This window comes from Idiotropiscis lumnitzeri, chromosome 1 (assembly GCF_059441095.1).
Source record: "Idiotropiscis lumnitzeri isolate Australia: NSW breed Sydney's pygmy pipehorse chromosome 1, RoL_Ilum_1.0, whole genome shotgun sequence".
In the NCBI taxonomy this organism is placed as follows: Eukaryota; Metazoa; Chordata; class Actinopteri; order Syngnathiformes; family Syngnathidae; genus Idiotropiscis; species Idiotropiscis lumnitzeri.
The window spans coordinates 37,864,606-37,885,978 of record NC_142391.1 but is presented as its reverse complement, the minus strand read 5'-3'; the positions used below and the strand labels follow the sequence as shown (position 1 = coordinate 37,885,978).

The window sequence follows — 21,373 nt, the reverse complement described above, 5'->3', positions numbered from 1 at the left end:
CTTTGAGCCAGATTTTTTTTTTTAACTCGCTTTTTCCTGAACAATTTTATCAGCATACTGCACAGTCAAATTCATTACAGTGGTCTACTTGCCAAACAAGGATAAATCTGTAAAAGCTGTCTAACGTTCAAAGCAAGTGTAAAGTCGGTAGCCTGCTTTCTTGGATGTTCATCCTAGAGCGACGTCTGTGTCCCGCATCGTGTGGGGAGCTATAATTATTTTTAAATGCATTTTGTTACTTTAGGGAAGGCAACCTGTGCTTCGGGACAGCTCCTCGCTTCAGACTGACCCCAATGGATACCTCCACATCCCTCATCCCACCACTGACGATGCAGGAATCTACGTGTGTACTGCAACTAGTTCTGTGGGTTACGCTAGTCGAGAAATCCAGCTCAGTGTTAACAGTAAGGCAAATAAATGCCTGACTATCGTCACCCAAATCCAGCAGTTTCCCGGAGATCTAACATTCACAGTTGCATGTCTTTTCTCAGCAATACCCAAGATAGTGGGTGTGAGTGACCTTGACAACGTCGTAAAAATGGCTGCCGAGGTGGGAGCAGAGGTAGTTCTACCTTGTGAGGCCGAAGGGAGTCCGACACCACTTGTCACATGGAACAGAAATGGACACCCCATCCCCCCCATCACAGCAGGGTAAGTGCAAGTTTTTGACATCACTGTGGCAACATTGTCACGTGTAGGGAAAGACAAAGGTCCTCAGCGTGCCTTACGTCTGATCGCCGCCTTTAATTCATTACTACTCAAGTTTTTAATGATGCTCTTTAAAGTACAGCTTGGCAGAGGAGGCAACCGACTGCAGGAGGTCTGTGTGTATTGTAGCTTTGACTTGCTATCTTAATTGAGGTGGAACATCTGGTCCTGCATGGCTCACATTCATGTGTGATCACACTGGCTGCAGACAGGCAGGCCGACTCAGTACACACACAAAATATAGGACAGACCTTCCGACTAAATGGCCTGAGACGAGGATGACGAGGGAGCTGAAAGCTGCAGTCGTGACTCAAATGCATGACGGCTTGTCTATACGGCCGGGAAGAAAGGAAATGTGCGTGGTGGTGTGGGGGATGCCAGGAAGAGGGGAAGAAAACTAACTGACAGAGAAGCGATACAAGCCCTGTCTGCCTAAAGACAAAAATCCCTGGGGAGCGTTAGCAATAAAACAACTTGCTGACGCTTTGCTAGTCCTGTCTGATGAGTATAGCATGTCTATGTGAACAACCCCCACATGGGTCCGTGCTCGGCAAATGGAACCACTATGCAAGCTCTACAACACAGAGGAGACAAGCATGGTGCTGATTTTTACAAAATGAAAATTAGGGGCGTGTTTTAGGCCTTGCCTACACATAGCCGGGTATTTTGCAAACGGGAGATATTTGTATGCGGTTCGCCCTCTAATCCACACCATCCGGAGATTCTTGTCATCAAAAACAAAGGTTTCTGAAAACTCCTCCCAATGATTTGCGGATATTGCCGGGTCCGTCTTTTGCTGTAGACAGTCGTAACCAGTTAATTACGTATTTGTGAACGGTCCCTCAGCCAGTTCGTCATCGTCAGTCGGTCACCCTGTTGTGAATTGACGTACTTGTGAATGCGCTGAAAAACTCACTTATGCGGTTTAGTGTGGGTGCGCCTTTTTTTTTTTAACAAAAGACTGACTACGTGTAGACAAGGCCTCAGTCAGGGTGTCGATTTGGGGACTGATGGAAATGAGATGTCCTGTCCCGTGTGCTTTAGTTTATATTACCCAGCAAAGTAACATTTTGCACAAATGTGATAACCAACAGCATGGAGTTACAAGCTATTTTTGCTTTGATCTTATTTCCACTGAAATAAACATGTTCTTGTTATAATTCAGTTGCCTAGGAAAAACACTTATCTACCATAACTGGGGGAGGTATGTTTACATGTGTGTGTATTTTGCATTTATACAACTCCACTTTGATGCTGAACACAAACTTTTCAAGTTACTAAGCAGCATTTCACTCCTTTGAAACATTAAACAGCTGGGCATGTCATAGCCACGAGCATACTTTTTGTTTGTCTCAGAAAGACAAATGGCTGCATTTGCATTTGCCTTTCTCAAGCAGTGATGTATTTGCATCTAGCACCACGGTTAGGCCTTTCTCAAAATTACCCGTGATGCCAAAGTGATATTCTTAACACTCTTTAGTATTCTATTGATGTTGCTATCTCTGTGACCTTTCCCAGGGTGACATCATCAACTTAAACCCTGGCTACCCTTTTACACCGTAATTACCTTGGACAATGTTAACAAGTCACAGGGGAGATCACTCGACCCTGGAGGAAGCTGCATTCCACTGAGTGCTTTCTTTTTTTAGGCCTTATACTCAAATTTGTCACTCGGGACGACACACACTTACTTTCCAGGAATCCACACAATCATCAAAAAAAAATAAAAAATAAAAATCAATAATAAAAGTCGGAATAAAAAAAATCATCAGTTTACAAAATATTTGTTTGGCAGTTTCTATTTTGTATCTACTTTGTGTTTCCTCAGTACTCGTTATCTAATAAAAGACCCGAAGGCCTAGGCCCTTCTAACCTAAAATATATACCACCATGAGGGTATGTTCTTACAAAAACAATGGCATTCAAGGGAATATATTTATTTTAAAGCGTCCTTTTAGTCTTGCAAATGTTCTAGCGAAACCAAAGAAATTTGAGGGGTTTTTTTTCACTTCCAAACAAGATAAGTTCCTTTCCACAAATAGAGAATAGCTATTCAGGGACTCGTTAAGTGTTGTGTTTTTTGTGTCATTTCTTTGCTCTTCACCCCTTATCATTCCCCAGGTTCACTGTTTTGCCCTCAGGCTCCCTGAAGATAACTGATGTACGCCTCATTGATAGTAAATTGTACACTTGTACTGCAGAGAACCCAGCTGGCAATGTGTCCTTAAGCTACAATTTACAGATCCAAGGTAACTTTGTGGGGCATTAGTATAAAGTCAGAAACACTATATTATGTCTTCAGGGAACGCGTTCATGTTGATAGAATTCAAGCTAAACCATCACTTCTGTCTAAATTGTTAAAAATATAAATAGATATGTTCAAAGTTAAAAACATTCTAAGGTTGTTCTTTTCCGCTTAGCCAAGCCCAGGATTCAGCCCGCTCCCCCGCTACTGAAAGCCCTGGTCGGGCAAACAGTCATGCTCCCATGTGTGGTCCAGGGAGAGCCGAGCCCAGAGGTCAATTGGTTTCACAATGGTCTTCCTGTTGGGATCAAGGAAACGTCACCCCTTAGAATCCAGAAGGTCAGCCTGGCTGACAAAGGAATTTACCAGTGCGTGGCTCGCAACAGCGCTGGACAGGAGACTTTGGAGATCACGCTGGAAATTCTTGGTGAATTCCTGTAACTTAATCCCAGTCTTTTACAGCTCGAGCGCAAAACTAAGAAAAAAGAAATACCTTGTCTTATCTTTAAACGGGAAGTCAACCCAAGAAAGTTCTTAACAAGAAAATTTTCAATGCAGACCCACTAGTCGAAACATGGCATTATGATAATATTGCGTTTGTGGAATATGAGTTAAGCAGTAAAATCTACCAGTTTTGCACATCTCAAGGTGCGGCCAAGCAGGTGTGCGATGATTGGCCATTACTTGGCCTTGAACAATTGTGATCTCATTGACAGAAAGCGACAAAATTACTTCTAAACACGCATGGTTATATATATATATATATATATATATATATATATATATATATAAATACGCACACACACCACTTTTAACCAATCGGGGAAGATTCAGTCTTTTTGTCTCCATTGACTCATAGTATATATTTAAAAAGTGTAATAAAGAAAATGTGTAGTGCCGCATTTTCCAACCGCAAAATAGGCCCCAGATCACGTTTTATTGGGCCACCAAAAGAGTAATAATCTGTAATTCTTTCCCATCATGCGGGAACCTAATATCTTTGGAAAATGTGTCTTGATTAATGTTTGTTCCAATGAATACTAGGTTAGTTCATGTAGATATACAATGTTATGTAATTGATTATTCATTTGAAGTTTGGGTTCTTGAGAGGAACCAAATGTGTTATTTGAAACGTTGGTCTATCGTGTTACCATTTTGGCTTTTGTTACCCTTTCGCAGTTTTGACTGCCTTTACCCATGTTTTTTTTCCACAGAGGCTCCGTCATTTGCAGAGCCAGGAGATGGAGTCATGGAGAAAATAACTAACAGCAAGGTCATCATCCCCTGCCCAGCAGAAGGTAAAAAGAAAATCAACAAATATTAGGGTAATAAAAATTGTTGGTGTTGCACCATCCTTGTAACTCATCAAATTGCTTCGTCATTGGAGTGTGTAGAGCTTCTCTATTGCTTTATGGCCACGTCAAAAACCACAGTATAAGTCGCAGGACCAGCCAACCTATAAAAAAAAGTGTGATTTATAGTCCGGAAAAGACAGTACAAGGTGCAGATGTAAGGCTCCCCCCCCAACCCTTCTTTGACAACTCATACTTTACTCTGTAAATCTTACCTAAAATGAATCAATCCTCCAGTGAATTCGACTGAAACAGCCACTCTCCATTCCCTCCCAGTTGCTTTTAAACACATTTGGTCATTCCAACACATACATACATCGAGTGGCCTGTGTTATTTCCCTGAATTAATGGCCAACGAAAACCTTCCCAAGGACAAGAAATGGTGGTCCATCGAACTATATTGTGACCATTCGCCCTCTTGTTGCTCCATTAACTCCGAAAAACATGTTGTTCCAACCACTAGTTTAAAAGCAAGTGAGGGCTCAAATAAACAACCTGCCTCTCTCTCCCTGCATTAAACATGTAATCCTGCAGAATAATCCAAAATTTGGACAAATGAAACCTGTAACCTGATTATGCATTTTTGTCTCTGCAACTGTAAGGGAATGATGTAGTCATAAAAATTTGTGTCCTAATTACAAAACACCGGTACATGCATACCTTCCCTGTGAACACATTGCAGGTAGTTTTCGCCAGCAGTATTACCGGTAAATACTTCCCATATGACAGTCCATGAAAAAAAGTTGTGTTTATATCCTTCTGGGCCACGGCAACTCACTAACATTCAAATGGTGAAGGTGAGTGCTGTATCTAATGTTAAACAACAGCTGGAACATCCGCCTGCCCGCTGCCTCCATGAGCCACATCCGCTCTGCATCTGGGCCTGCTGGGAAAGGAATCCTAATAACGGGTTTCAGCAAGCAGATAAAGGCCATACACTGTATGTCTGAGGTGCAACGTGATGTTACAGGAGCAGGTACCTTTGCCCGCATCTAAGTCAAACAAGCAGGCTGTGCGAGCTCACTTGAAACCCAGGTGTGTACTTTACACAGCCGGAGAGAGAGGCAGTCGGCTGCAGGAAGTCAAAATCTCCAGGTTCTTCTCCAGATAACTTCCTTCATAAGGAAGATGTAACCCAGATTTGCCTGAGGGATGTTATTAATTCACCGACGAGAGCATTGTTTTTAAAAGAGGTAATCATTTCAGAAACACATGGTGGATATCAGTCAGTCTACGTCGGCCACTGCAAATAAATTCAAAAGTCAATTAAAAGAAGTCTAACACTAAACAGAACATCTGGTTGCATTTCCTTCCAGCACTGAGATAGATTTGCTTCAGAGCTCCTTAACTGTAAACATGTGTCCAGAAAGACACCAGATGATAACATCACGGTTTTTTTTTTTCTGCATGACTCGTGGGAATTATTTTTGGGGGTTGAGGAAAGATTCTGTCTCCATATGTAACACCTCTGTAAATGAACAGACCCACAATATTTGGGTCAGTCTATACTGCTCTGTGTTCTCAACCCGTAATTTGTTTTTCGGGCGAGTACCTCATCCTCGCGTCTTTTCCCCACATATCTCTCTTTTACCACTTCTCGCTGTTTTGTGCCCACAAATCAGTAGAAAACATCTGTTTGAGGCTCCTGAGTCTGAGCATTGTGCCTTTGAACTACTCTTACTGCTTAACACTCCCTCTCTGTGTTAGGTCATTAATCTCGAAAACAGTAGGTCAAGTCTTTCATCAAACCTTAATTCTACATGTTGCTTATCCTTTTTGTCTGTCATGGCGCCCTTGAATTTCAATCTGGCAGTGATATAAAACAGAGCCTATTTTGACATGTCTGCTCTGCTGTCTGACTAATAGATGCTTTGGTTTTTATTTTGTTTTGTTTAAGGTGCTTACCCACTGCTCACAGAGAAACAAATGATTTTTTCTAGAAGCTTGTTTGAAACCTCATGCATCTCTGCCTCGCAGGCTCGCCACAACCCAAGGTGCGCTGGTTCAAGAATGGCCTGGAGATACATCCCGGACAATCAGACTTTTCCGTCACGAGGGATGGAGCTCTTGTAATTAGCAGAGCTTCTGCCAGTCACAGTGGCGACTTCAAGTGTGTGGCGACAAATGAGGCGGGTTCTGTCGATAGGAAGACCAGATTGAAAGTGAATGGTAAGGCCTCTTTGATATTTTCGGGGGAAGAACAAAGCACAACACAAATCCTGTGCTGTCCTGTATTATTTTAGTTCCTCCTGAAATCCAAGATGATGGCCAGGCACGCAACCTTACTGTGACCTTAATGCAGCCACTCACTCTAGGCTGTGATGCCTTTGGTATCCCCTCCCCTACAATTACCTGGACTAAAGATGGCCGTCTTGTGAGTTTGTGCCGTTTATGTCCCATTAATCTGCACATTAAATTACTCAAGCCATGAGTGACTCTCCAATACCATCATGTGGTACTTGTTGTAACTACATGATGACGTCAGAGACATTCGGGATACACTGGGATCCATCTGTGTTTCTATCTGTCCAGGTCGACGGTCCTGGGCTGTATCTGCAAAATGGAAACCGTCTGCTCAGAATCTACAGAGTTCAGTCAGAACATGCAGGAATGTTTGCTTGCACTGCTCAAAACTCAGCTGGAGAGGCACGAAGGGAATATAATATTGTGGTACAAGGTGAGCTCGCAATGCAGCAACCCCACCTATTTGTTAAGTACCGTGGCTGACCTTTGTCATTTGCCAGTGTTTTTGCCTGGGATTTGTGCCCCAGTGGAAAAGAATCACTTTGATCGCTCTTGTCATTAACTCATCTACACCAACTCATTATTTGACATATAAATTCTGTAACTATAAAAATAACAATCATCATAATTTTCAGAGCAGCCTTAATGTAGTAGTATAATATGGTATCCATAATGGGATTACCTCTTAGTATGGCATATTAGGGCTGTGCAATTAATCAAAATCCAATTACAATTACAATTACAATTATTACACTCTACGATTACAAAATTGGTATAATTGTAAAAAACAATTATTATACACAGCATATATTGTTCTATTGTCCTTAATATTCTTCCCATTTTGTACCCCCCCAAAAAATAAACTTTTGAATAATCGTTATTTCAATTATTACAAAAATAATTTCATAATTTTCTAAAGTCTTTTTTTCAGAATCGACCCACCCTATGGTGTATTGCATTATATTGCTACCACAAGAATATACTGTAAAATGCATTTCTTGTTTTACAAATTCATAAATTGGTACAGCAGTTATACTGGATTCCAAATATAGTGTTTATTGCATATGTATTACTTTATAGCATTGCCTATTGCTGTTGTTGGTGATTTTATTTTATTTATATATATATATATATATATATATATATATATATATATATATATATAAAAAAAATATATAATCCATATTTCTCTTACTGAAATCGCCAATACTCTTACTCTGTACTTGTCCTTGTAAAGATTTGAGTTCAATGTTGAGTGAATAACATCTTGTTGACTGTTAACCTATTGTTGAAGCTCCACCAGTGATCTCAGGAACATCCAAACTACAAGATATAACAGCCGTCCTAGGCCAGGAGGTGGAGTTTCAGTGCCGAGTTAGTGGGCGTCCTGCACCCAGAGTGGAATGGAGTCGCGACGGAGAGTATGCATTAATTGGTTTTCAGACATTCAATTCAACAACTGCAACTTCAAGGATATATTCTACCGTGTCGGTTGTTCCTGTTCTCAGGGTTCTGTCCCGTGATGGAGATCCACATGTGGAGTTTCTGGAAGACGGCCAGGTGCTGAAAGTGAAATCAGTCCGGCTGAGAGATCAAGGACTTTACCAGTGTCTGGCCAGCAACAATGCAGGGACTCAGATTCGCCGGTTCAGACTAACAGTGCAAGGTTTCATTTTTTTTCTCCTTACTCATAATTATGATAACATTGTTTATTTTAATCTAAGAGTATAATGACAACAGGTGTATTTATAATTGTGTTGACTGGACACAGAATGAGAGTTACCAAAATAATTACTGCCATTGAAGATGTGATTATAGTTGTTTTGGTAACAGTGTTGTTTAATATATAAATATTTCAAATGTGTTGTTGCATGAAAGGTTTGCTTTCTCTGCAGCTCCTCCAACAATCAAAGGTCCCAGTGAGACCTCAAATGTGTCAGTGGTGCTGGGCTTCCCCATAGTTCTCGCCTGTGATGTTGAAGGTTCACCCATGCCAAGTATCACCTGGTTGAAAGACAACCAGGCCATTGTGTCGAGCCCCCAGCTGACATACACCCAAAGTGGGCAGGCTTTAAGGGTGGGCTCGGCACAAGGGGACAGCACAGGCCTCTATACCTGCCGCGCTTCCAATCCAGCTGGTACTGCTATCAAGCATTATTCTCTCAGTGTTTTGGGTAGGATCCATTTTCACATGTTTATGAGGCTAAATTGGATGTTGAACAGCACTGTACATCTGATTTTGCTTTTCTTCCCTCTCAAGTACCCCCACAAATAGAAGGGGACTCAACAACTTTAGGCACTCGGGAAGAGAAAGTACGAATCAATGGCAGTTTAACTCTCTCGTGTCTTGCTAAAGGTTTCCCTGAGCCCAAGTTTGTCTGGTTCAAAGATGGGCAGGTGAGTGAGGCACAGCATTTACACGATTATTGTTTCGCCAGACATTCTAAAGCGCAAATTCCCAATTTCAAGTCTTTTTTTTTTTTTTTTTACTCTTGAGATGTTGACAGGAAACAACCATGTTGGCATCCAGGAGAGTGGAGCCTTCCTGCACCTAGAGAATGCAATGCTGTCCCATGAAGGTCAGTACACATGTGTGGTCACCAACTCGGCAGGAGAAGACAAGAGATACTTCCATGTTTCCATACAAGGTGTGTTATGCTGTATCAAATTTATATCACACACCAGTTGATGAAGGCTCTAAACTAGCAGAAACTTGACATGGCCTTTTTAGTTCCTCCGGTCTTCCACCGCGTGACTAACAGAGAAGCAGCCTGGGGTGTGGAGGACAGGGAGGATGAGGAGAATGAGGTCATGGTAGAGAAGCGGGAAGTCGTCCTCGGACATCCCTTCAGCCTGTCTTGCGAAAGCAATGCAATACCTCCACCCAAACTCAATTGGTACAAAGATGGACAGAAGCTCACCAGCGCTGATGGAATAATATTACTGCCAGGTGAGATTTGAGGTCATTGCTTGAGCTCACTTTTGATGGTGAAAGACCCAACTGCTCGTCTTGGTTTGTCCTCTCAGGTGGACAGGTGTTGCAAATTGCTCGAGTGCAGAAAGAGGATGCAGGAAGGTATACCTGTGAGGCTGTCAATGAGGCTGGAGAGGACCAGATGCATTTTGAGCTGGAGGTCTTGGGTAAGAATGAACATTTGCCTCGTTTTTGTTGCATTCATAATTACAAAATATATGATGAAGACAATCCATTCCAACATTTGAAATGGTCAGTATCGCCTGTGATCATGGGTGCGTCGGAGGAGTTTATGGAGGAAATAGGAGCAGTGGTCAACAGCAGTGTGGCCCTCCGTTGTGATGTAACTGGACATCCAACTCCGACTATCTCGTGGCTAAGAGATGGACAGCCAGTTCACACGGACTCACAGCATCTCATCATTGAGGACAGGGCACAACTGCAGGTAAAGCAGTTTTGTCCTCGGGAGCCTATAGATCGAAATATAATTTATTTATAATTATAATTAGGTCTACCTCTTGTGTTTTTGTATAGCTCGTCAGTGTGCAGGTTTCAGACATGGCGGGATATCTGTGTGTAGCTGAAAACAAGGTTGGGTCCGTTGAGAAGCTCTTCAGTCTTACTGTTCAAGGTAGGAAAATGTTTATTTCTTTTTCAGTTGGATTCACTCTCACTGAGTATGGATCATTGCTGGGTATTTTGGACTTGACATGGTGACTCATTACATTTGAGCCTATGTACAATTTTTTTGTTATAGTACCGCCAAGAATATTAGGCCCTAAGGAGGAGGAGCTGAGTGTCACCGAAGGTCACATGGTGTCATTGCTGTGTGACGTCCAAGCATACCCTCCACCAGAAATCACTTGGACCAAAGACGGGCAGATTCTCCACTTTAGTACTGGTATCAACATATTGCCAGGTATGATATAACCAACAAACAATCGATAATGATTTTTTCCAGTTGCATGCTTTTTTTTTATTCCTTTATTTATCTTTTCTTTAAAGCAGGGGTGGGCAAACTTTTTGATTGGTAGGCCGCAATGGTTTCTAAAATTTGACAGAGGGGCCGGACCAGCAGCAGATGGATGGAATGTTTTGGTAACCTCACCTCATCGGAGAAAAAAAATCAATTTAATTTTAAATGAAAATGAACAAAAGCATTTCAAAAAAATATCTGTGTTTGGCACGCCAGAGTATTTAGAAAATAAAACATTAACAAGGTTTATCCATTTAATGTTTTTCACGTTTGGCGGGCCGGATTAAATCGTTTGACAAGTGGCCCCCGGGCCATAGTTTGCCCACGCCTGCTTTAAAGGATAATATTATGCAACTTCAAACAATTCCCAGGTATCTGATGTCTTATGTATCTATGTCCTCTTTAATACTATAGGTGGCCAGATGCTACAGCTGCCCCGGACAAGAGTGGAGGATGCAGGACAATATGTGTGCACCGCCTCGAACTCAGTTGGCCAGGACCAGAAGAGTCTACTCCTCAGTGTTTATGGTGAGCCATCTGCACATGTCAGCTTCATACACAGATGATCACATTTCAAAGCAATGTCTCAGCAAAAAAAATCTGTTTACCACAGCTATAACAGAGAATACGTTGCTTAAAAGTGAATCACGACAAGTCGAAATGAATCACAATGAGATCATGCCCTCATTCCAAATGCAAACCAACAGTCCTGCCCACCCTGAAGCCTCGTCTTGATGCCGAGTCAGATGTGGTGACCCCGCAGCTTGGCTCCTCTGTAATCCTGCAATGTGAGGCACATGGTGTCCCTAAGCCTGAGGTCACATGGTATAAAAATGGACTCCAGCTAGTTACAGGGAATGGACTGAAGGCAGATCGCCACCGACTGGAGATCACAGGAGTTCAGGTCGGGAAAACTTTGAGCTTTCAAACAACTTATCAAACTCCAAAGTCATATGATCACTCTATTGTATTGTCACACATGAAATCCTTACTTGGGAAATTGTTTTTTACACAGATTTCAGATGGTGGCACCTATACTTGCAAGGTATCCAATGTGGCTGGCCAGGTAGACAGGACGTTCAGACTGGCAGTTTATGGTGAGAATATCTCTTGTATTACGGACATGAGCAGTGGTGAACAGTGTTTAAACTATAGTGCAATTTTAATTTTACAGTTCCACCTGTCCTTGATGAGCCTCTCCTGGAGGCCCTTAACTTCACCCTGGGCTCTGATGTGTCTCTTCGATGTGAGGCCTCAGGGGTCCCCGTGCCAAGCATCACATGGCTCAAAGATGGAACGCCGATTGGTAAGGCCGTCACAAAGAAACGTGAATACTATAGTAGTACCATCCGATGTAAAATTTGAACTTGTCTGTTTGCAGAGAGTAGCCTGCAGTGGCAGTGGTCTGTTCGGGGGAACCGCCTTGAGCTGGGGCCTCTTACTCTGTCTCATGCAGGAACTTACACCTGCGTGGCCAAGAACAGTGAAGGACAGGAACAAAAGGATTATATTCTTACAGTGCAGGGTAAAAAAAATAATACACCTATTTGCTGAATCAATGACTATCAATTCACATTTAAAAAGTAATCGTCATCCATGAAAGAACAAAATCTTATTTGCATTTTTCCTATGTAGTGTCACCTACTATTCTGGACTCTGATCGTCCATCGGAGGTTAGTGCACCCATGGGAGAAGAGGTAACACTCGAGTGCAAAGCATCTGGAAACCCCAAACCTCAACTTAGCTGGCTTAAAGACGGCTTAACTTTGGAAGGGTCAGATACTCGTCACATTGCGTAAGTTTTTTCCAGACCACAATAATGTATTATATGAGGTCATAGTAATAATACATTATTTGCATTTACAAAGTAGCTCAATTTGTTTTACAATAGCCAAAACTATTCATCTTTGTCATTCCCCTAAGATTTGGGGAATAAACTAAAACTCATTAGCACTGACGGCTGTAAGCATAAAAGATGAATGTGTAGAGAGACAAATGGATTTGTTTATGGTATAATCATGGAGAACATTAATAACAGATGGTATACAGATGTTCAGTAGCTTGTATGAGAAATGAAAGTGCAGTAGACAACCATGTGTTTGACCGTGAGAAAAAAACGTGAGGCAGTGATGACAGTGTGATTCTGGTGTTCCCAGCATGTAAACTCTTTTCTACTTATTTATCAGTGTGACTCCTGATGGCAGCACATTAACTTTGCTAAGGCCTAGTCTTGAGGATTCTGGAACATATACCTGTTTGGCTGTCAGTCCTGCTGGCCAGGAGAGCAAGATCTACACCCTCTTTGTCCTTGGTCAGTTTTAATATTCAACTGTCATAATGTTTGATCGAATTGCATGTTGTTGTTTATTTATTTATTTTATTTATTTATTTGTCACAGTACGGCCATCCATCTTGGGTGAGACCACCGAACCCAAAGTGGTGCAGGCTATACAGGACAGTGTTGTGACTCTTGAGTGCCGTGCTGATGGAAACCCTCCACCTCAGATCAGCTGGCTCAGGAATGGACACCCCCTACTTTTATCACCCCATATACGCCTAATTTCTGGTGACTCAGTATTGAGGTCTGTCTTGCAGCGCTGATTTGTGTCGATGTTGTCAAATTATAAATGAAAGTGATGCTGAATGTCCATTTTTTTTCTTTTAGGATTTCTCCTGTGCAGTTGTCAGATGCTGGAGTTTACACATGCATAGCTCGCAGTCGAGCTGGTCTTGCTGAGCTTAGCTATGACGTCCAGGTCCAAGGTACACACAGACTTAATGTTTAATGCATGAAAATCAGGAAAGTCGCACCAAGTCATTTAATTCCATCAACTTTGAAAACTGTAAAATACTCACCTCCAATTGGTATATGAACCAACGTTTTTTATCATGAGTATAGTCAGGACGATTTTGGATTCAGGTACTGTATGTCACAGAGTTATATGCTCTACAGTGCCCCCTGGTGTGGATCATGTGGAACCAGTGGAACCAGTGACAGTTGTGCAAGGATCGTTAGTCACGCTTACCTGTGAGGCCCGTGGCATTCCCCCTCCAACGTTGACTTGGATGAAGGACGGCCAGCCTCTGTCCCTTCACCGGAACTTGTTGCTGGATGGACAGGAGACACGGCTGCAGCTGCCTGATGTGGCACCGTCAGAGGCAGGCCTCTACAGCTGTGTTGCCAGCAATCAGGCTGGAAGCAGCACAAAGAGTTTTAATCTCACCATTCTTGGTAACAAAAAAAACTGTATAATTCAAACATTTTTTTCATCCTCGTATGAAGTGTGAACACAGCTTGACAAAACACCTTTAATTCTGATCCAGCGCCTCCAAAAATATCCAAGTCTGGTGCCTCAGAAGAGCTGACAATCGCAGTAAACAACCGACTGGAGTTGGAGTGCTCTGCAGAAGGAGTACCACCCCCCACCCTTACCTGGCTCAAAGATGGCCGTCCGCTGGCAGGAAACAAAATCATTCAGGAGGACGGACACATTCTCAGTATTAGCCAAATTCAGGTAGAAAACAACAGCATCTGACAGCAAAATACACTACAGTACATGTGTGGTGTAAGAACAATATGTACTGTTTCTGTTTTATGTAAAAATATGCATTTTATTGATATTTTTGACAGTTCCCATATTTGTGAATGACAATTATTTGGTAGCATAAGCACTGAAAATAATGAAATTCATGTAGATTCAATTATTTGCTGCAATACTGAGACCCTATATTCCAAAACCATCTATTTTTTTGAATAATTGAACATAAAATGGTCAAGATTAATTACCAGAAAATTAAAAACTTAAATACTAAATCTTTTTGTCTACGCCTCCACTCACTATCTTATAACGTCAAAAGCTGGAGCGGTTGGACTGAACCATTTTTACGTAATTGGAGAAGGGGAGGCCTTGAGAACGTTTCCAAAAGAAATGTACTTACTGTTGCCACCAATGCATTGGTAATGAAATATATGGAGAATTGAATGTTTATTAGTGAATGTCATATTATTTAGTCAGGATCATAATTTTATTAGCGGCCCTTCTGGGCCCTTATAGATCATGAGGCCCTAGACTTTAGATTAAATGTACTGTATCGTAATCGTACCTTTGCTGACAATTACGGATTGACTCTGAGAATGAAAGCTTTTAAAGAGAAAATAAAATAATCTCATTTGCATATAAATGTACTTTGTAGTATGATGCCTTCCATTTCTTTACAGTACATTCGAGTATACTAAAAACAAATAAAAAAAAGCACAGAATTTAAAGGTGAGACTGGGCTTCAGAGTCAAAGCATTGTTAAGCAAGAGACAGTCTACCTGACAAATGTTGTCTTCTTCAAGGCTGAGGATGCAGGTCTGTACACTTGCTTGGCCAGCAGCCCAGCTGGAGAGGATGGAAGAAACCATTGGGTTCGAGTGCAAGGTGAGAGAAGTTATTCTTCTCTATCCTTTTCCAAACTTTGTTTTACGCCTCTTGTTTACAAGACTAGACACCCTATGCACCTTTTTTTGCTGTCACGCACCAGAATTTACATCTTTGGAGCGAGCACGTACTCTACAGAGTCCAGTGTAAATTGTATTGAACCAATTGTACATTCTTTGAACTGCACAAACTGATGTCCTGTGAATTAGCATGTGATGATACAAACTTGTACGCAGTCCCACCGACACTCCTTGGCTCTGAAGATGTGAGGACATTGTCCGTGCCAGTGAATGGACATTTAACCTTGGAGTGTCTGGCTGACAGTGACCCCCCTCCTGATATCGAGTGGTATAAGGATGAGGTGGAGATGCAGGTACATTTTGTGAACACATTCAGCAAATATTAATAAAGAAAAAGAACATCTCTAACTCACATCGGTCTGTCTGATTAGCTGGGTGGCCGCATTCAGCGCCTCGCAGGAGGCCAGTACCTTGAAATCCAGGACGTCAGACCCGAGGACAGTGGCCAATACAGTTGTGTGGTTACCAACATGGCAGGAAGCACCAGTCTCGTCTTCATCGTGGAGATTCTCTGTAAATTGCACTTTTAGGAGACATGGTTAAAACTGGTTCAGCACATTTGACCCAAATCATATTTCTGCCTCTCAGTGCCACCGGTAATAAAGGAGAGCACTGCAGTGGTGACAGCTCATATTGGCCAGGATGCTGTTTTACCTTGCGAAGTCGAGGATGGCACGTCTCCTACAATTATGTGGAGGAAAGATGGCTTCCCCATAATCCATGATAACAACAAGTAGGTCTTTATTTTGTGTTAACATGGTTAAAAGGGCAAGAGATTGGGTTTAAAAAAGCTTTTCCCACAACAGCTTGGGTGAATTTCATATTTCTAGTAAACCATATATTGTACATACTCCAAATGTAGTTTTGTACCTAAAAAAAAGTCAGTCAGACTTCTAATTTTGGTGAATTCATGTCATTTGAAGCATAAATGAACAGCTTACAAAACAGCATTTTCAAACATTACAATTCATTCATTTTCAAGCATTTGTCCCAGGATTCATACGAATGAAATTGCAGCGCATGTATCTGTGTATAAATCCATCAACCTCTTTGTCTTTGCCACTTTCTGTGTTGGCGCATTTAAAATCTCATTGCATGTATTTTATAAAGATGTTTCAGCATGTGAAATATTTCAGGTCCACCATTCTACCGGAAGGCTCCTTGCGTGTGCATGGGGTTCAGCTGAGTGATGCTGGCCGCTACCACTGCACAGTGTCAAACCAGGCGGGCTCAGACCACCGGGGAATCGATCTGAGGGTGTTTGGTAAATAGAGCAAAACTGCAAACTCTGAATCTTGTGACTGCGGTCAACACGTGGGAATCTTTTCTGTGTTTGAATAGTGGGGCCGTCAATCAGTCCGAGCTCGTTCAACATGACACTAACAACAGGCATCAGAGCCGTCCTAAGCTGTGATACAACAGGCATACCTCCTCCTAAAGTGTCTTGGAAAAGGAATGGCTCTCCTCTTGATGCGAGCCGTCAATCTAGTGCATACAGGTAAATACACACTTTTGTATCGCATCTGTGATACCGCATCTTTAAAAACAGTAAAAGACATACTTATTTATTTTTTAAGGTTATTATCTTCTGGGTCCTTGGTAATTTTATCGCCGTCCAATGAGGATGAAGGCTACTTTGAGTGTACAGCTGTGAACGATGTTGGAGAGGAGCGCAGGGTTCTTGAGGTCAACCTCCAAGGTAGAGATTTCTCGGTGGTACAAGAGCACAACAGTTTAAAATTCAATAAGTTTATTTTGGTTTGTTGCGCTTGTAGTCCCACCAACGATTGAAGATGCTGTCACAACAGTCACAGCTGTGAAAATGTCTCCTGTGGAGTTGCCTTGTCATGTTAAAGGGCAACCTCAGCCTACAGTCTCCTGGACAAAAGGTGGAGCCAAACTGGGAACTAGAGGAGGAAGTTATCGCATCCTTCCTACTGGTACGATACCGTCTCGACTCGTGTGTTTAGGCATTATCATGTCATGCAGTGCCATGCAAAACATAAGGAAGAAGGTGCATACTTTATATGTGCTTACTTTTCAAGATGTGGTAATAAGTTTAAAAAAATCAAAACAGCAGCAGTGGGTAGTCAGTGTCATGTGACACTTGGTCAATCCAATAAAAACTGTGGAGAGAGTAGCCAAAGATCTTACTTAAGTAAGAGCACTGTTATTTTAGAATAATGATAATTTTAGAATATTGTCTCAAGTAAAGCTAGAAATTGTCCTCCAAATAATTACTCATGTAAATGTGCACAATGAAAAAACTACTCAAGAACTGAGTAACTGCTTTGTAAGTAACCTCTAATTTATTATTATTTTTTTTTAAATGAAGTATGAACATTCTATGAACAGTAAGAGTGAACATTTCAACTATTGCCCAAAAATGAATGTTGATTAAAACAATAATTAATTAAATCTTAAGAAAAGATAATATTAAAATTAAGCTAAATTCTGTTACAAGAAAGAGTTTTAGTTGAACTTTCATTGTCTACAGTCATTAAACACCACAAAACGCTGAGCAAGCAGCGATTATAGAGAAGACCAAATCATGCTTTCTCAAGTTCAAAATGGACTTCTTATCAACTGAAATGTGGGCAAATTTAGCCTGACACAAATGAATGATTTAGCAGTTGTTTTTTTCCCATTGTATGTACGGTAAACATAGATTGATTATTTTTTGATTGGGGATCACATTCTCCATTGTTTCTCCCATGGTTTGCATAAATTAGTCATTTTAAAAGCTTTACTTTTATGGGCCGATGGAAACCTTATGATGAATCGCTGTTTATATGTAACAACTACTATCCTCATTGCAGGGGTGTTGCAGATAACTGCCGTGTTACCGAGTCATGCTGGCAGGTATACTTGCTCAGCTCGTAATACAGTTGGAGTGGCTCACAAACACATCTCACTTACGGTGCAAGGTGGGTACCCATTTACAAGAGCCAAGGCTCTGGCACGACATACGATATTTAATTAAAAACACTTATCACATAAATAAATTCAAATCTAATCTCACTGTATCCCGTTCTGATAGAATCCCCAGAAATCAAGCTAATGGCAGAGGAAGTGCAAGTAGTGTTACATCACGGGACCATCCTGCCCTGTGAGGTTCAAGGATTTCCTAGACCGTCGATTACCTGGCAAAGAGAGGGTGTTCCCATAGCAGCTGGTGAGAACGGCAAATCATGAATATTAAGAAAGGACAAACAACATAATTGTTCTAAAAACATTTTTACTTGTTTTATAGGTCACAGACTGGCGGTGCTCGCAAACGGCGCCCTCAAGTTTGCACGTGTTACTCTCGGAGATGCAGGGATGTACCAATGCCTGGCAAAAAATGAAGCTGGCGTGGCTGTGGGACGAACCAAGCTTGTCCTGCAAGGTAGTACACTTTAGCCCTCCAAAATTCAAAGAGACATGCTTACCACTTCTATTTCATTTCCATGACATGATAATAGCGCATGCTCTTGTCCATGTGTGTCCTCAGTTCCGCCAGTGCTGAGTGTGCCGCATGTGGAATACACTGCTGTGCTGGGCCAAGCCGTCAGTCTGGAGTGTGGGGCAGATGGTCAACCTCAACCGGAAGTTACTTGGCACAAAGACAGGAGGCCTATAGTTGACAGTGCCCATATTCATATTTATGCAAATGGTACACTGGTGATCACGTCCACCCAGCGCAGTGATGCAGGGACTTACACATGTACCGCCAAGAATCTTGCTGGCAGAACCAGTCATGATATCAGACTGCTTATTCAGAGTGAGTCGAGGTTCTTTAGTTTCCAAGATATAGTATAGATAAAAATTCAAATGCTTCGTGAGATGAGATGTATGTCAATTTTTTTCACCAAATGTCCTTGACCATACGGAGCCATTATGGTTTGTAAAGATGCCTCTTAAATTACTTTGATGTGATCAGATAAAAGATTAGATCGCTCAAAATTACAGGGTACCCAATGTACGGGAAGCAATGTTTTCTTATTGTTGCGTTTCAGTCCCCCCGATGATTCTTCCTGGGCAAACAGAAATGTCAGCCATTCAAGGATTCCAGGCCTTGTTACCTTGTGCGGCTCAGGGTTCACCCGATCCCAAAATATCATGGGAAAAAGATGGTGAAGTTTTGCTCAACCTTCCGGGCAAATTCACCGCTCTGCGATCCGGAGAGCTGATTATTGAGAGGGCTGAGGTGAGCACGAGAACATTGGCAATTCCAGTGTCAGCCCAGTCCGGGTCAATGAATGACTCGTATTTGCTTTTTCTTACATAGCCCGGAGATTCTGGCATGTTCACATGTGTAGCTACCAATGCGGCAGGCTCCACAAGACAAGATATTCACCTGTCCGTCAACATGCGACCTGCTTTTAAAGAGCTACCTGGTGATGTAACTTTGAATAAAGGACAGGATCTGGCCTTGTCCTGCCACGCTCAAGGAACGCCTCCTCCTGTCATCTCCTGGACTGTCAACAACAAACCTTACCCAGGTATCTTTTACTTCGTGTTGCTGTCGAACTCCCAGTACGAGCAAATTATCATTGTCCACATTTTTCATAGCATTAAAATGTACAGTAATACTAAGTAAAACAATGTTTGTTTTTCTAGTGCAGCCAAGATCTTTACCACTGAACTTGTTCATGATTTTCTGACTAATCACATTTTTGTAGGTGCCACTGTCGATGAAGCAGGCAGGAACACCATCCTCATTGACAACGTTACATTGAATAATGGTGGGACATATGTGTGCATCGCGGAAAACAGCGTGGGCTCCATCCGAGCGCTCTCCTTTGTTCGCATCAGAGGTAAACTGACTGACTAGTAGAAGCTATGAACAGACAATTATCTCAACTTAATACTGTGTGCCTTTCTTAGAACCTCCTGTGCTGAAGGGTGAAGCGCACATGTCTCAAACAGTCATTCAAGGTGGCTCCGCTGTGCTGGACTGTCCTGTGCATGGAGACCCAAACCCCGTCCTCCGCTGGCTTCGAAATGGAAAACCCCTGCACCGCTCTGTCCGCATGCAGACACTTCACAATGGATCGTTGATCATTTACAGCGTCACTGTAAATACAAAGTTCACCCATTTTATTCCCTACTAGTCAAATTTGAATGGTAAAGCTGCCATCAGTAGGCTTAGAGAAAAGTTAGTTTTTTTTAAAGGAGGGGGCATTCATCCCACCCAGGCTTCATCTGTGTGCCTAACTGGCAGTGTCCTGCTTCTACCACAATCTGATTGGAGGCACTTCAGTTAGAAACTAACATCATTATCAACAGAGGGAGGAGGTCAACGGAGAACTGGATGTTCCCTGACTCTGGCCTGCTTTGCTTAGCCACTAACGTGGTTATGTCCCTAACTGCTGCTCTAATCGCATACCTTGCAGCTGAGATTCTCACAGAAAGATGATTATTCCTCCTACAGTGCTCTCTATGTGAGATATTCTTCCACCTGGCCCGAAATTATCCTGCCCGTCACATAAACCCTCATCTGGCCAACAGTGTATCATGTTATTTCTTTTTCCTTATACTGACTTTATTTCATGCTCTCACTCTGTCAGCTGGTGGGGGTTCAAGTGCACCCGCAACCCTCGACAGAATAACTGTTAAAGAGGAATTTTTGGGTTAAATTAAAGACTTAGTTTGGTCCTGATGGTTTGATTTTATGAGAGAATTTTTTTTTTCATACCAGTGTCAATCATATTAAAAAATACGTGTCTGTCATATGACTCTACAGGCTGCAGATGAAGGGGATTATGAATGTGTGGCTGAGAGTGAAGCGGGGTCAGCCGAACGGACCATTACTCTCCAGGTTCAGAGTGAGTTTTCACTTATTTCATAATATACATAGATTTAATGAAGGGGCCATCACTTGAACCTCTTGTTTCTGAAACTCTCCTTTTCCGTTCATGGATGGAAGTCATTATGTCACTTGTTTTATCGTGGTTGTGACTGCATTTTATTCAAATATCTGCTAATGGCCACAATTATTTTGCCTCTATGTCTTAGTTAATGGAGGCTACTCCAACTGGGATGACTGGGGTCCTTGTAGTAGCATGTGTGGTCAAGGCTTCCAAGAGCGCAGTCGACTTTGCAACAACCCAGAACCAGTTAATGGTGGACGATCATGCAGCGGGCCAAGCATCGACTCCAGGAAATGTCATGCCGGCCTTTGTCCAGGTTTCACTAAAATACTACTACACGTTTATCTTCTGTACGTGCACAGTAAATTTCATAGAGTGCATTTTGGTTCCAGTCGAAACCAGTCAAATTTGAGAGTAAAATACCAAGAGTGAAATTTACACAGACTTAAAATTTTCCATCGCACTAACTATTCTCTTATTTATCTAATTTATATATTTAACTGAATTATTGTTGT

General features: G+C 41.9%; 1 protein-coding gene across 1 annotated transcript in view; it reads left to right on the top strand.

Annotated features, from left to right (window-relative positions):
* The window catches only part of hmcn2 (hemicentin 2), a 45,797-nt gene that overhangs the window by 18,731 nt on the left and 5,693 nt on the right, over window positions 1–21,373 (top strand). Inside the window, exons 21-67 of the mRNA XM_088299590.1 lie at window positions 245–404; window positions 492–651; window positions 2,830–2,957; window positions 3,129–3,380; window positions 4,168–4,251; window positions 6,283–6,474; window positions 6,549–6,679; window positions 6,838–6,982; window positions 7,844–7,970; window positions 8,058–8,215; window positions 8,445–8,723; window positions 8,810–8,946; window positions 9,047–9,197; window positions 9,281–9,499; window positions 9,577–9,690; window positions 9,781–9,968; window positions 10,058–10,154; window positions 10,281–10,442; window positions 10,914–11,027; window positions 11,207–11,403; window positions 11,515–11,596; window positions 11,674–11,805; window positions 11,881–12,024; window positions 12,135–12,294; window positions 12,686–12,810; window positions 12,898–13,081; window positions 13,165–13,262; window positions 13,453–13,731; window positions 13,824–14,014; window positions 14,842–14,923; window positions 15,160–15,296; window positions 15,375–15,516; window positions 15,592–15,736; window positions 16,140–16,267; window positions 16,345–16,501; window positions 16,581–16,702; window positions 16,779–16,943; window positions 17,823–17,930; window positions 18,044–18,178; window positions 18,257–18,391; window positions 18,497–18,766; window positions 19,002–19,192; window positions 19,274–19,487; window positions 19,668–19,802; window positions 19,873–20,063; window positions 20,732–20,813; window positions 21,004–21,174. Of these exons, the coding sequence (XP_088155716.1) occupies window positions 245–404; window positions 492–651; window positions 2,830–2,957; window positions 3,129–3,380; window positions 4,168–4,251; window positions 6,283–6,474; window positions 6,549–6,679; window positions 6,838–6,982; window positions 7,844–7,970; window positions 8,058–8,215; window positions 8,445–8,723; window positions 8,810–8,946; window positions 9,047–9,197; window positions 9,281–9,499; window positions 9,577–9,690; window positions 9,781–9,968; window positions 10,058–10,154; window positions 10,281–10,442; window positions 10,914–11,027; window positions 11,207–11,403; window positions 11,515–11,596; window positions 11,674–11,805; window positions 11,881–12,024; window positions 12,135–12,294; window positions 12,686–12,810; window positions 12,898–13,081; window positions 13,165–13,262; window positions 13,453–13,731; window positions 13,824–14,014; window positions 14,842–14,923; window positions 15,160–15,296; window positions 15,375–15,516; window positions 15,592–15,736; window positions 16,140–16,267; window positions 16,345–16,501; window positions 16,581–16,702; window positions 16,779–16,943; window positions 17,823–17,930; window positions 18,044–18,178; window positions 18,257–18,391; window positions 18,497–18,766; window positions 19,002–19,192; window positions 19,274–19,487; window positions 19,668–19,802; window positions 19,873–20,063; window positions 20,732–20,813; window positions 21,004–21,174 (7,300 nt within the window). The remainder of the gene's footprint in view (window positions 1–244; window positions 405–491; window positions 652–2,829; window positions 2,958–3,128; window positions 3,381–4,167; window positions 4,252–6,282; window positions 6,475–6,548; window positions 6,680–6,837; window positions 6,983–7,843; window positions 7,971–8,057; window positions 8,216–8,444; window positions 8,724–8,809; window positions 8,947–9,046; window positions 9,198–9,280; window positions 9,500–9,576; window positions 9,691–9,780; window positions 9,969–10,057; window positions 10,155–10,280; window positions 10,443–10,913; window positions 11,028–11,206; window positions 11,404–11,514; window positions 11,597–11,673; window positions 11,806–11,880; window positions 12,025–12,134; window positions 12,295–12,685; window positions 12,811–12,897; window positions 13,082–13,164; window positions 13,263–13,452; window positions 13,732–13,823; window positions 14,015–14,841; window positions 14,924–15,159; window positions 15,297–15,374; window positions 15,517–15,591; window positions 15,737–16,139; window positions 16,268–16,344; window positions 16,502–16,580; window positions 16,703–16,778; window positions 16,944–17,822; window positions 17,931–18,043; window positions 18,179–18,256; window positions 18,392–18,496; window positions 18,767–19,001; window positions 19,193–19,273; window positions 19,488–19,667; window positions 19,803–19,872; window positions 20,064–20,731; window positions 20,814–21,003; window positions 21,175–21,373) is intronic.